The sequence below is a fragment of the Lepidochelys olivacea genome (assembly GCF_965140295.1).
Source record: "Lepidochelys olivacea isolate rLepOli2 genome assembly, chromosome: 3".
NCBI lineage: Eukaryota > Metazoa > Chordata > Testudines > Cheloniidae > Lepidochelys > Lepidochelys olivacea.
Window position 1 is genome coordinate 39,219,282 of NC_140413.1, and position 14,036 is coordinate 39,233,317.

General features: G+C 41.9%; 1 protein-coding gene across 2 annotated transcripts in view; it reads right to left on the reverse strand.

The window, feature by feature from the left end:
• Window positions 1-7,994: 7,994 nt before the first annotated feature.
• Window positions 7,995-14,036, reverse strand: part of ACP1 (acid phosphatase 1) — a 192,917-nt gene continuing 186,875 nt past the window's right edge. For both annotated transcript variants that reach the window (XM_084622623.1, XM_084622622.1), the window contains exons 5-7: window positions 13,726-13,787; window positions 8,498-8,603; window positions 7,995-8,350 (exon numbers count right to left, since the gene is read on the reverse strand). In XM_084622623.1, the coding sequence (XP_084478749.1) occupies window positions 8,273-8,350; window positions 8,498-8,603; window positions 13,726-13,787 (246 nt within the window). In that variant the 3' untranslated portion in view covers window positions 7,995-8,272. The remainder of the gene's footprint in view (window positions 8,351-8,497; window positions 8,604-13,725; window positions 13,788-14,036) is intronic.

The window sequence follows — 14,036 nt, forward strand, 5'->3', positions numbered from 1 at the left end:
TAATCCTGTTCACTTATGCTAGGTATCTCATAACTCTTTGCAGTTGCTGAAGTAAGAATATGGTCTAAGCAGACAGGAAACCTGTCAAAAAATCAAGATACATTCATTTTATGTCTTAATACAAACTAGGGAAATACCTTCATGGACCAGTACCCGGAATGCTAGTCCAAAATAAAGATAGGAAGGAACAGAACAATAAGTTAAGGAATTGGGACAAAATGATGGGTTGGATTTTAGCGATGTGTAAAGAGATGTGTAAACTGTGAAATCATATAAATAATACCATCTAAAATGTATAACTTTGGGAGCACATCTTACGCTAAAGGTGAATGTAACATCTCTGCACAAGAAGGCTTCCCAGACACTGGCATCATATAGAACCTTTTTCCTGTAGTATGTTATTATTGGCTTATAGCAACAAACCTGACTGACATTGGTTATTTGGTCTCTTGAGTATATAACAAACCAAAGTGTGGTCAAGCAATTGACTATGCAATTTACCAACAACTGGTAATTAACTCTTTGTCCATCAGAATGAGATCTAATATTGAGTTATCCTTTGCTGGGTGCAGGACTTTGTGTTAAAGAATCTTCATCTATCATTTTTAGGAATTCCAAGGAAGTTTTGTTGTTGGTCACATAAGATGCCAAGCAAATATTCCCCAGTATTCTTAAGTAAAAGAATTAAAGGTGTCCATATCCCATCAAAACCCCAAGTGGATTTGAGCACCTAACCTCCTCAGGCTTCTTTTAGTAAGAGAAATCCATATTATGTGATTTATATCAGTGTTTCCCAACCTTTCCAGGCTACTGTACCCCTTTCAGGAGTCTGATTTGTCTTGCGTACCCCAAGTTTCACCTCGCTTAAAAATTACTTGCTTACCAAATCAGAGACAAAAATACAGAAGTGTCACAGCACACTATTACTGAAAAATTGCTTACCTTCTAATTTTTACCATATAATTATAAAATAAATCAATTGGAATATAAATATTGTACTTACATTTCAGTTTATAGTATATAAAGCAGTATAAGTAAGTCATTGTCCGTATGAAATTTTAGTTTGTACTGACTTTGCTAGTGCTTTTTATGTAGCCACTAGGCAAATATCTAGATGAGCTGATGAACCCCCAGGAACCCAGAGGAATGTGGTTGATAACCATTGATTTATGTGACCTCATGAGGCATTAACATGTCAACTGTCATCGACAGTTCTTACTACATTTGTAACAAAGTTCAGCTGAGAGAATAATGGGCTCCTATACAACACATTTAGGGCCAGATCCACAAAGGGACCCAAGTCTCAGTTTTAGGAGCTACTGCGATCCACAAAAACTCTGCTTGGCTTCTGCCTAACCCTGTAGGTATGAAAACTTGCTCAGAACCTAAAGTTTTGCTGTAAAAGTTTTCTAGGCGCCTAAATTTCTGCTTCTGGGCATGCTGCTTCACTTTAGGCCTCCAAACACCTGTCTCATTGCTACGCCCCAAAATAATCCATAAACCTGGGGAGCATCTATCTTGCCTGCAGGGCCTGACCCAGTAGGCAACCTTACAGGCTGCTTAACGCCACACAAAATGGGGCAGGGGAGAGGACCTTCCTTATAACCTTTAGCCCAGTGGTTACATATTCACCTCAGAATGTGAGAGACCCCTGTTCAATTCTTCAATTATTTTCCCTGATTAGAAGTGATGTTCTTTACCAGTATGATGAGTGCCCTAGCCACTGGAAGTGATACTCTTGTGTGGGTCTCATTCTGTCTCTTGCTGAAGCTGTTCCACTTTAATTAAATAATTAAAATATTAATTGGGCTACAGCGAATCACTCTATAGTGCAGTGGTTAGGGCACTCAGAGAGGCTCCCTGACTAGATCTAAACATATCTTTTCATCTACTTAAGGTGAGCAGCTGCAGATAGAAAAAGAAGAAGGGGAAAGGAGTCCAGGAGAGCTGGCTGTATTTCAAGGAATCCCTGTTGAGGTTACAGGGACAAACCATCCCGATGAGTCGAAAGAACAGTAAATATGGCAGGCGACCAGCTTGGCTTAATGGTGAAATCCTAGCAGATCTTAAACATAAAAAAGAAGCTTACAAGAAGTGGAAGGTTGGACATATGACCAGGGAAGAGTATAAAAATATTGCTCGGGCATGTAGGAATGTTATCAGGAGGGCCAAATCGCACCTGGAGCTGCAGCTAGCCAGAGATGTCAAGAGTAACAAGAAGGGTTTCTTCAGGTATGTTGGCAACAAGAAGAAAGCCAAGGAATGTGTGGGCCCCTTACTGAATGAGGGAGGCAACCTAGTGACAGAGGATGTGGAAAAAGCTAATGTACTCAATGCTTTTTTTGCCTCTGTTTTCACTAACAAGGTCAGCTCCCAGACTGCTGCGCTGGGCATCACAAAATGCGGAAGAGATGGCCAGCCCTCTGTGGAGATAGAGGCAGTTAGGGACTATTTAGAAAAGCTGGACGTGCACAAGTCCATGGGGCCGGACGAGTTGCATCCGAGAGCGCTGAAGGAATTGGCGGCTGTGATTGCAGAGCCATTGGCCATTATCTTTGAAAACTCATGGTGATTGGGGGAAGTCCCAGACGACTGGAAAAAGGCTAATGTAGTGCCCATCTTTAAAAAAGGGAAGAAGGAGAATCCTGGGAACTACAGGCCAGTCAGCCTCACCTCAGTCCCTGGAAAAATCATGGAGCAGGTCCTCAAAGAATCAATCCTGAAGCACTTGCATGAGAGGAAAGTGATCAGGAACAGCCAGCATGGATTCACCAAGGGAAGGTCATGCCTGACTAATCTAATCGCCTTTTATGATGAGATTACTGGTTCTGTGGATGAAGGGAAAGCAGTGGATGTATTGTTTCTTGACTTTAGCAAAGCTTTTGACACGGTCTCCCACAGTATTCTTGTCAGCAAGTTAAGGAAGTATGGGCTGGATGAATGCACTAAGGTGGATAGAAAGCTGGCTAGATTGTCGGGCTCAACGGGTAGTGATCAATGGCTCCAATTCTAGTTGGCAGCCGGTATCAAGTGGAGTGCCCCAAGGGTCGGTCCTGGGGCCGGTTTTGTTCAATATCTTCATAAATGATCTGGAGGATGGTGTGGATTGCACTCTCAGCAAATTTGCGGATGATACTAAACTGGGAGGAGTGGTAGATACGCTGGAGGGGAGGGATAGGATACAGAAGGACCTAGACAAATTGGAGGATTGGGCCAAAAGAAATCTGATGAGGTTCAATAAGGATAAGTGCAGGGTCCTGCACTTAGGATGGAAGAATCCAATGCACTGCTACAGACTAGGGACCGAATGGCTAGGCAGCAGTTCTGCGGAAAAGGACCTAGGGGTGACAGTGGACGAGAAGGTGGATATGAGTCAGCAGTCTGCCCTTGTTGCCAAGAAGGCCAATGGCATTTTGGGATGTATAAGTAGGGGCATAGCGAGCAGATCGAGGGACGTGATCGTTCCCCTCTATTTGACATTGGTAAGGCCTCATCTGGAGTACTGTTTCCAGTTTTGGGCCCCACACTACAAGAAGGATGTGGATAAATTGGAGAGAGTCTAGCGAAGGGCAACAAAAATGATTAGGGGTCTAGAACACATGACTTATGAGGAGAGGCTGAGGGAGCTGGGACTGTTTAGCCTGCAGAAGAGAAGAATGAGGGGGGATTTGATAGCTGCTTTCAACTACCTGAAAGGGGGTTCCAAAGAGGATGGCTCTAGACTGTTCTCAGTGGTAGCAGATGACAGAACGAGGAGTAATGGTCTCAAGTTGCAGTGGGGGAGGTTTAGATTGGATATTAGGAAAAACTTTTTCAGTAGGAGGGTGGTGAAACACTGGAATGCGTTACCTAGGGAGGTGGTAGAATCTCCTTCCTTAGAGGTTTTTAAGGTCAGGCTTGACAAAGCCCTGGCTGGGATGATTTAACTGGGAATTGGTCCTGCTTCGAGCAGGGGGTTGGACTAGATGACCTTCAGGGGTCCCTTCCAACCCTGATATTCTATGATTCTATCATTCTAAGAGGTAGAGGAAATTCTGTATTTGTCCATTTGGCACAATATTTTCCTAAAAGTTGAGAAAATTTAGACCTGTAACTAGTCATCTTTATGGATAATTATTAGTGCATTTTCTTCTTGTCAGTTGCTCATCTTGCACATGTATGTTTGTATAATGCCATTGTGCAACTGTCCTCCCATGAAGGCTAGCCATTTACTACTCTTTCACCTTCTGCAAACAAGTCTTCTTTTTAAATGCAATGTTACTCTCATGGGGTCCAGTTTATCCAAGCTTTTAAGCACATTGAGCACTCTTCCTGAAAAGGGATGCACTCTTGAATTGGGGCCATGATATTTTGTCCTGCCACTTCCAACTTTATACATAGTTAAAGGTAGAGTCCCATTTACAACAATGGGAAACTGACCAGATCTGAAAGGAAAAGATGTTGAAAATTTAATACAAAATGAAAATTTCTGAGAGACTGTGATGGGGTAGACTAGGCCCAGAGGCCTCTGCTGGAAGCCTCAAGGTCCTGCCACACTTGCCTCAGAAAAAGGGCAGTGGAAAGGATCCCTCCAAGCTGCCTAGAGAGGCTGCATGGGACACAGCCAATCAGGAAAGAGGTTGCAGGAAGCAGTCAATCAAAGCCCAGCAGATTAGGATAAAAAGAGCTGCAGACCCAAAGTGAATTCAGTCAGCTGGTAGGGACTGGGAGAGTAAGAGGTACTTCTGGCTGACTATAGAAGCTGAAAGGCTGGACAGAGCAGCTGATGGCAGGGGCCGAGGAGAAAGGAAGATGCTCTTGGCTGCCTGCTGGGACGCATAGAAGACAAGGGCTGTAGGGAAGTGGCCAAAGGAAATACAGTTAGAGGGACATGGTTACTATTTAGATGGTCCCTGGCTTGGGGCCCAGAGTAGTGGGTGAGCCCAGGTCCTCCCTCCCAAACAGCCACCAGAGAAGTGGCGATGACTGTGGTTCTCAAATTGGGGGGTGAGGACCCTTCAGGGGGGTCGCAAGGTTATTACACCGGGGGGGGGGGGTCGTGAGCTGTCAGCCTCCACCCCAAACTCCGCTTTGCCTCCAGCATTTATAATGGTGTTAAATATATTAAAAATTCTTTTTAATTTAGAAAGGGGGGGGCGCGTCCACACTTCGGATCAGCGGGTAGTGATCGATCTATCAGGGATCGATTTATCGCGTCTAGTGTAGACGCAATAAATCGATCCCCAATCGCTCCAGAACTCCACCAGGGTGAGAGGCGGAAGTGAAGTCGACGGGGGAGCGGCGGCCGTCGATCCCGTGCCACGAGGACGTGAAGTAAGTGATTCTAAGTCGATCTAAGATACGTCGACTTCAGCTATGCTATTCTCGTAGCTGAAATTGCATATCTTAGAGCGATCCCCACCCAGTGTAGACCAGGCCTTAGAGACTTGCTATGTGAAAGGGGTCACCAGTACAGAAGTTTGAGAACCACTGGGCTATGCCTTGAGAGAAGGGAGTTTAAGCAGACCGAGGGAAGGCACTGTATGTGGAACTGTTACCCGTGCCCAGAAGGTACTGAACTGAGCCTGACCCAGCTGAAGAGCTGGGGTCAGAGGACTAAAGGATAGGCGAAGAGTCTCCAGGGAGAAAGTCCAGGAAGCATTGCTGTATCTCAGAGCAGGAACCTTCACATGTAAACTGGCCAGCTAGGATACTGAGATAGGCCCTGTTGGTCAGACTGAAGACTGAGTCCCGGGAGGGCTACAGGAAGACGTACCAGCTGATGGGGTACTGCGATAGGCCCCTGTTGGATTAATTAAGGGCCTGAGCCCAGGGATGGCTGCAGGTTGACACCAGTGGAGAGGGTACCGCGATGGACCGTGTTGGACTGTTAGAAGACTGAGCCCAGACAGGGCTGCAAGACATTTTGGACTCTGTACCCCAGAAGGGGTTTGTTTGTTTTGCATACCGATTGTGAATGACTCAGCCGGAGATCTGAGTCACTGAAAACCTGCCTGATGAGCGCAGCAGCTGACAGGAGGCATTGTGAGCGGAGAAGCTGACAAAAATTGCAGGCCCCCAAACACTCAGCTACAGAGATGAATGCATCTATTACAGCATTACTTTAGTTGGTCCCCTATTATCAAGTCACCTAATGCTGGATTGGTATTCAACTACTGGACATACAAATTTTCCTTAAGAACCTGAATTTTATAGAAACACATGGTTATAAATTCATGCACATAGAACTAGGAGTACTTGTGGCACCTTAGAGACTAACAAATTTATTTAAAAAAATTTATAAATATATATTATAAATATTTAATAAATAAAAAATAAATTTGTTAGTCTCTAAGGTGCCAAAAGTACTCCTCGTTCTTTTTGCTGATACAGACTAAAACAGCTATCACTCTGCAACCATGCACATACTTTTATATGTTAATATAACATCTAACTGTTTTCCCCTTCAATTCTTTCATATAAGCCTGGAACAGAAGTTTGTGTTGAACACTGGCTAGGGCGATGGTCAAACATGCCCACATGGGTAAGTTTTTACATTAATTGAACTTTCTCAGGACAGAGCAGAACTACCTCCCCATGGAGTAACCTCACACTAGTATTGTGAGACCTGTTGTCTTTAGTTTAAAACTGAGCTTTCAAATGCATACTTTTGATGTGCCACCTACTCTCCTTTGAACAGCGTTCAGTGACACTGGCTATTAACAGAGACAGGGATTATGAGAGATTTCATTTTCAGCTACAGTTTTGACTTGAATAGGTTAATATTGCTAGATCAAAATATGAATCTCAGTTATGTTTTTATATTGTACTACTTTATCTTGAAAAGCTCTGCCTGGCTGAGCTTTGAAAGAATGTCAAGATAAACTGTAAACTTTCAGGTGCATCGCTCTAAAAAAAAAAAAAAAAATACTATGTGGAGGGGATGGAGTCTGGCAGCTTATCTTCAGTCAGGGGAGTCACTCATTTTCTGAGGATGCCAAAGTGTGCTCTACTTTACAAATTAAGATGTGGCCTCTGTCCCAAAAAACATGCAGGCTGATTTCAACAACTGAGACATAACAAAAGGTGGGAAGGGCGGAGGAAGAAGGGTGAACATCAAAAACGTGTGGTAACTCAGAAAGGGATGTATCGTTCATGAAGGATTTTAAAAATTTAGTATTTATTTTAACACTTTTCATCCCCCTTGATTTTCCATAGGCCAGCCAGCAGAAGTGAGTTTTTAGGAGAAACTTGAACAAATCAAGGAGTGAATGAATCTGGGTTAAAGTGTACCAGCTGGGTGAAAGTGTACCAGGGCATTCCAAGCATTAAAGAAGATCCCGAGCCCTTTGAAAGTGCTATATGAAAGGCAGAGCAAGCCTGGCGTTGTGGGGATCCAAAAAGACCAGGAAGAGATTGCAGCAGTTGAAGCAGGAGATTAGAACACGGATTGGTGATCTGGTTTTTGATTAAGAAACAGAGGGGAGATATTTGAAAGGTTGCAGAGAAAAAAATTCCCTCAATTCTTACTCGACAGCAGGCAACTATTTATCTAAGGGAAAGAGAGGCTTAGATGTTAGGGAAGTACAAGGAACTGGTCAATGTTCCCATTAGTTTATGTATTGGGAAGTTAACTCCAGCTTTAGGACTGCAGAAGTTTGCAAATACTACCCAGCTTTTATACAATCCCAACTCTAGCGACTTGTGCTGGACAGGATGACAGCTGAAGCGTCTGATGATGGGTTAAGTATCCACAGACTTGTCTGCAGCAAAGTCAGCCTTGTCTGAAATAAACAGTCCTGAAGGATGCAGCTATTTTTGTTGAAAAATACAGCATTCATCAGTTAATGCTCAATATATGTAAATCTGTGTCAAAACATTAAAGCTTCTGTTTCTCAAATCCCTTTTTAAGAATTCTTAAATGGGATATATGTACAAGAATGTAAGTTTGTATTACACACAAAAAAAAGCAAAACGTTAATTTTATAGTACTTAGACACTGAAAGAGTTCATAAAACATATTTATTCTGCTGATCTCTGAATGAAATACATTGTTACACTGATGCCTGACAAAATGGCTGATCCTCAAATACAATTTTTAAAACTTTTCCAAATTCTTCTGAGTTAGGCCATAAAGTAGCTACAATACAAAACTAAAATTAAGAAGCTGCAATTAGGATTTACCGCAGAGATACAATATTACATTTTAAATACATCAATCAATTGAAATTTATATAACACTTCAAAGAAGGAGCTAAATATTATTTCCTTTTAGAAATAAAATAGCGTGGCACTAATGAGACTTCTCCAAAAATGCCTTACAGCATCTAACACACTGCTCATAAACAGTCTCAAAGTCTTTTTCATTTCCCTGGAAAAAGATAAGAAAAAGAAAGGGTAAAAATATCTAGCCACCCAGATTTAAGTTTTCAACAGCTACTTTTAAAATTGTGTTTGTTTTACAATCATACATACATATTAACGTTTAAAAGTTCTCAACTCAATTTGTGATACTTACATAGTATGGATCTTCAATAATAAGCTGTTTCTGTGGATCATAGCACCCAAGGAGTTCAATTTTAGCTGTACAGTTTTTAACTTGATTACTTTTTCTTTTCAGATCTCTGTAAAGTAAAAAAGAAGCAATTTTGAACCATTGTTTTTATGGCAATGGTGATGTCTGCTCCATTTGGAATCAGCATTATAAATTCAATCATTCTAGAAAGTTTACAGGGTATGAATGAAGATGAAAGAGCTGCAATACTTTCACAGTGCTGTGTACTCTATGTTGTTGCTTACTTTTGTTAAATGTCAAGGTCATCTATATAAAACGAAGACTAACTGGAAAACAAATAAATCAAGCAATTGGGTTCTCGACAATGACCTTAATTTGGCTTCAGTCACTAAAAAAAGTTTAAAATTTTTTTCTCCCGTCATTTTATGCATTATTTTCAGTGTCTCTCTTTAGCTTTCATTATACAAAAGTCTCTCTGGAACATAGTCAATATATTTCTTAAAAATATGAGTAAGCTTCTTCCAGGTGTCCATGAAATGCTACTTCAATTGTTCTGTTTTTGTAAATTCTCTTAGCTCTGCCTTCAATTCATTTAAAAAATTCTTCTGTTGTATTCATATTACATTGATTGCTGAAATGCTAAACAAAGTCTTTCTTCCCATCAGTGTTTGTAAACATGTGGACGAGCACTTCTGATCATTCCGCTTGCTTCTGTTGATAAGGTATGTTGAGAGCCCTATGCTGTAATACTAAAGTTCTTATATAAAACCTGACCCAATACCAATCACAATGGCTAGCCAGTCTCACTTTAGGACTCTCAACACACCTCAACAGAAGCAAGCAGAGTGCTCTGATTCTGGGGCATGTGTGGAACGAAAGGCTCCCAAACCTGTGAAGGTATCCCCTTTCCTCCCGCTGCTGGTAGTATGCCAGCAGATAGAATGAGTCTGCCATCCCAGGCACTGTGGTAGAACAACTTCGAGCACCACAAGGCTGTTCCTAGGGAAAGCTGGACGATACTGGGGCCGAAATCTGAGATCTAGAATGGTAGCGTAGATGGCAGAAGTGGCTGGGTGCAGAGTCCTCTTCCCACTGTTGGGCTGCTTCCCTGGCAGGAGCCAGAATGAATTTCAGTTCTCCCAAGTAATGTTAAGATCTTTTGAAATCACTCCAGTTCTACACTTCCAATATTTTTTCCACTTGCTTCGGTACAGCTCTTTTCACTGTGTCACTGACATCTTGGTAAGTGTAAAGGACACCAATATAAAATTAAGAGTTTAAATGAAACTGGAAGTAAATCACCTAAGTATATCGTTTAGGCACTGACTAACACGTCAGTCAATTCAAGTGTCATACAGACAGTTGTTTCATGATTGGGTTGTAAAAGAGGTGGCCATTCACAACCATCTGAAAAAACTTATGACTGATTTGTATAATTTCATCTTTATTTTTTAGTCTTTAAATCCTGAGAACTTTCAGAGGGCCATTGCTTAGAATTTCATACCCATTTAACCACTTGGCCCTGGACAAATGCATCCCCCAATTAGGGAGAAATTTTGCTACTGCTATCCAAATTAGCAAATTAGTCAGCTATTGTCATGCACAATTATTAAGCTCAACATGGTCCTGGGGAGACATGTTACCAGAATTACAGTGAATAGCAGCAAACCACCATTATTTTTCCTAGGATAATAAAGTGGCTTTTTCACACAGAGCCCTTTCTGCCCTCTCTAGCTGTAATGATAAAGATTCTTTTGACAGAACAGAATCTTTGAAAATCTGGACCTCACACCACTGTTTCCACCAGCTATGGAAGGTGGAAAACGGAGCAGGACAGGATCTCTCTGTCAATTGAGACCTGCTAAATTTTCTGTTATTTGCAGGTGTGTATACCCTAAAGCCCCAAGTTTTGCCCAAGAGTCTTAAGGTGTGAAGTGAGCTGTCTGTGAAATCTGCAAAAAGCTTCTGGCCATCAAGAGGTAATTCCCCATGGTAGATTGTAGCTCTTATGGAAACCCAGACAACTGAAGCCAGGAAGCTCACCTCATCACTACTGTGATGGAAACAGACTTGGCTGCAGCATTATTTCAGGTTTCACTAGATGCTGTGAAAGTCTTTGAAAAAAGCTGGCCCTCCCTCATTATGGCACTGAACTGTTCACAGTGTTCCTGTGGTAAATGGTCAATAAAAGCCTTAAACTTCTCATGGTTCAGGTAATCATATTTTGACATCAGTGAATAGCTATCCTGAATTGAAGTCTTGATGATGAATACTCCTACGGCCAAACAGGTCCAGACATCTGGTCTTTATTATAATGGGTGGTCTTTTGGATATGCTGCCTGTCCCTGTCACTGACTGCATCCACAACCTGAGAGTTTGGTCCCATGTGAGAGAATAAAAACCTCAGCATCCCTGGCCAGGACGTAGTATTTTTTTAAATCAGTCCTCTTGCATTTGTGAAGGGGGCTGGGAGGGAGGGAATTGCTGGAGTTTGCCAGATGATCTTGGCTGGCTCAAGGAGGACTTCATTGAATTGACAGTGCCACCTGTGCTGAGGTAGAGGTGTGCAATACATTCAGGAGCCTGTGATGAAAATCCTGGGCCTTCCTCTAGGGGAATTTGCAGGATGTCAGTGACCCAGTTAATAAAATCCTGGAATTGCCTAAAGTCATCAGCCAGCAATGGTAGTGATGGCCTTTGCTGCCTCATCAGGTGATGATGATGATGAGATTTTTGTAAGTGAGGGTAATCTCTTTGTCTGCTCTTGCTCCTTAAAGGTCCCCTTCGGCTCAGAGTGGAGAGGAGAGAGGAATGGTACCGGGGGATACAGACTTCTGTGTTTCCTGTGGACTGAGTGGAGGTACCTCAAAACTATTGCTGGTACACTGCCCATGGATCCCAGTAGAGCCAATGAGACCATAAGGAACTGGGGGAGATCCAGTATTGGTCTCTTCATCTGTTGGAAGCCAGGGCTCTGGTGTCTTGCCTTTGTTGCATTTGCAATGGAGAGTAACAGGTAGAAAAAAATGGAGATCCTTGAACCAAAAGTTTTGAATTGGAATGCTTCTCCACATTCTGTATGGGAGGTGACAACCCCTCCTCATGGATAGTTGAAGAAGGAGAAGAGGTAGATCTCCCATAAACCTGAGCAGTCAGAACAGGAGTACTTGTGGCACCTTAGAGATTAACCAATTTATTTGAGCATAAGCTTTCGTGAGCTACAGCTCACTTCATCGGATGCATACTGTGGAAAGTACAGAAGATATTTTTATACACACAAACCATGAAAAAATGGGTGTTTACCACTACAAAGAAGTTCTCTCCCCCCCACCCCACTCTCCTGCTGGTAACAGCTTATCTAAAGTGATCTCTCTCCTTACAATGTGTATGATAATCAAGTTGGGCCAATAGATAAGCTATTACCAACAGGAGAGTGGGTTTGGGGGGGGGGGGGGGGAGAAGAAAACCTGGATTTGTGCTGGAAATGGCCCAAGTTGATCATCATACACATTGTAAGGAGAGTGATCACTTTAGATAAGCTATTACCAGCAGGAGAGTGGGGTGGGGGGAGAGAAAACCTTTTGTAGTGGTAAACACCCATTTTTTCATGGTTTGTGTGTATAGAAAGATCTCCTGTACTTTCCATAGTATGCATCCGATGAAGTGAGCTGTAGCTCACGAAAGCTTATGCTCAAATAAATTGGTTAGTCTCTAAGGTGCCACAAGTACTCCTTTTTTTTTTGTGAATACCGACTAACACGGCTGTTACTCTGAAACCTGAGCAGTCAGTGACTCAGCAGACCGGAGGTTGCAAGGAGTGGAGACTCCAGCTCATTCAGTACCGCAAGCTCTTTCGGGTTTAGGAATTCCTGTGATACTGGAAGCACAACAGAACTTGGTATTGTACCAGTGATTCTGCAGAACCTATGAGAGGTACTGATGTTGGTACTGCAAGGTCCTTCTGTGGTTCTGGAAGTGCTACTGAACTTGGTACCAGTGCTGATGATGTTGCAGATGTCATGTGAAGGACTGACGTAAGTACCAAGGATTGCATTGAAGCCAGTCCTTTGGTGACAGTGATCTTGGTGGTAAAAAGCTCTTTACCACTGAGGTATGGGACTTTGATGAAGTCTTAATGTGCTTCATGGTAACTGAAGTACCCAGAGCCTCACTAGTACTCCTCTTGGGGTCTGAGGTCTCTAGTGACTGGATCTTCTTTGGAGAGAACTCTGATGTTTTGCTCCTCTTATTCCCCTTCCTTATACCTGGAGTGGGAAACTCATGATACCAGGGGCACAGTTATTGGTATCTCAGTCAAGAAGTGTTGGAGATGGAGGTTTTGATGTTCTCTTCCCCTTGGAAGCTCTTGGTGACAGTGATCTTGATGACGACAGGGCACTGACTGATAAAGGTGGTCCCTGTATGGGGAGGGGTGTTCTCTGAACCCAGGTGCAAAGTCAGTTCTTAAGACTTGTTAAGACTTAAAAGTCTATGATTAATTCCTCCCTCCCACCTACCCGCCCCCATTTCTTTTTTTAATGAAAGAAGAAAGGGAACAAGTGCTCCATCTTTCCAACTATTAGGTACTAAACCTACTCTACTAACCAATTATACAGCTAAATACTAATAAAATAAGCAAACAAGTACACCCTAGACTCAGTCTCAGGCCGTAGGCAGTTGAAAAGGAACTGAGGGCAGTTTGCCTGCTCAGCCCTATCTAGTCTCGGTACAGGGCACGAGGATCTGTACGGTCCATGCCTAGGCTGAAAAGGCACTGCTATCAAAAATCTCTGATCAAAGGCGCAGGAGTCCTAATGTGGAGCATCACAGAGATACTATTCAAAGAAGAACTTCGAATTTGATTTAAAGTATATTTACTCTGTATATTTTGATATAGGTTGACAATTTGTGTTTTAATGGTTATAAAGTTTTAACTTTTTGAATCTCAAGGTCTATTGTTTAATAATTGTCTGACCCCCCACCCTAATAATTTTCTGCAACTGAAAATTTAAATAGATATAAACTGAAAAAAAATGCGTAAAAATAAACATCTCATCTGTTGAAATTATATATATAGAAATAAAATTCTGCCAAAGCTAATTATAACTCATAAGAAAACAAACGGCAAAAGGTTGCACATTAGGCAATCAAGTCCATCTTCTGGATTTATCATCATCTACAAAAGCAGATAGTCAAATCAGAATCTCTCTTAGCATTCTACCATACCTTACCTTAGGTTGCTTTCATCCATGCAAAGTATATAATCAAATGTAAGGAAATCATCTTTAGTAATCTAGAATTAAAAAGATTTGCTTTAACTTTTGTAGCAAAGATGTGTTTGCTTAAAATACACAAAATATTGCAAAAGAAGTTACAATTTTACAATTCTTACTAATTATAAATATGTACATATAAAAATGGAATTGTGAACCAGCAAACTGGTTAATATATTCTGAGTCCAAGAGCTATCCTTCAGGTCAATTGTAACTGTTTTAACAAAACAATGAACAAAATATTATTAAGACTAAAATATGTAGTTGCA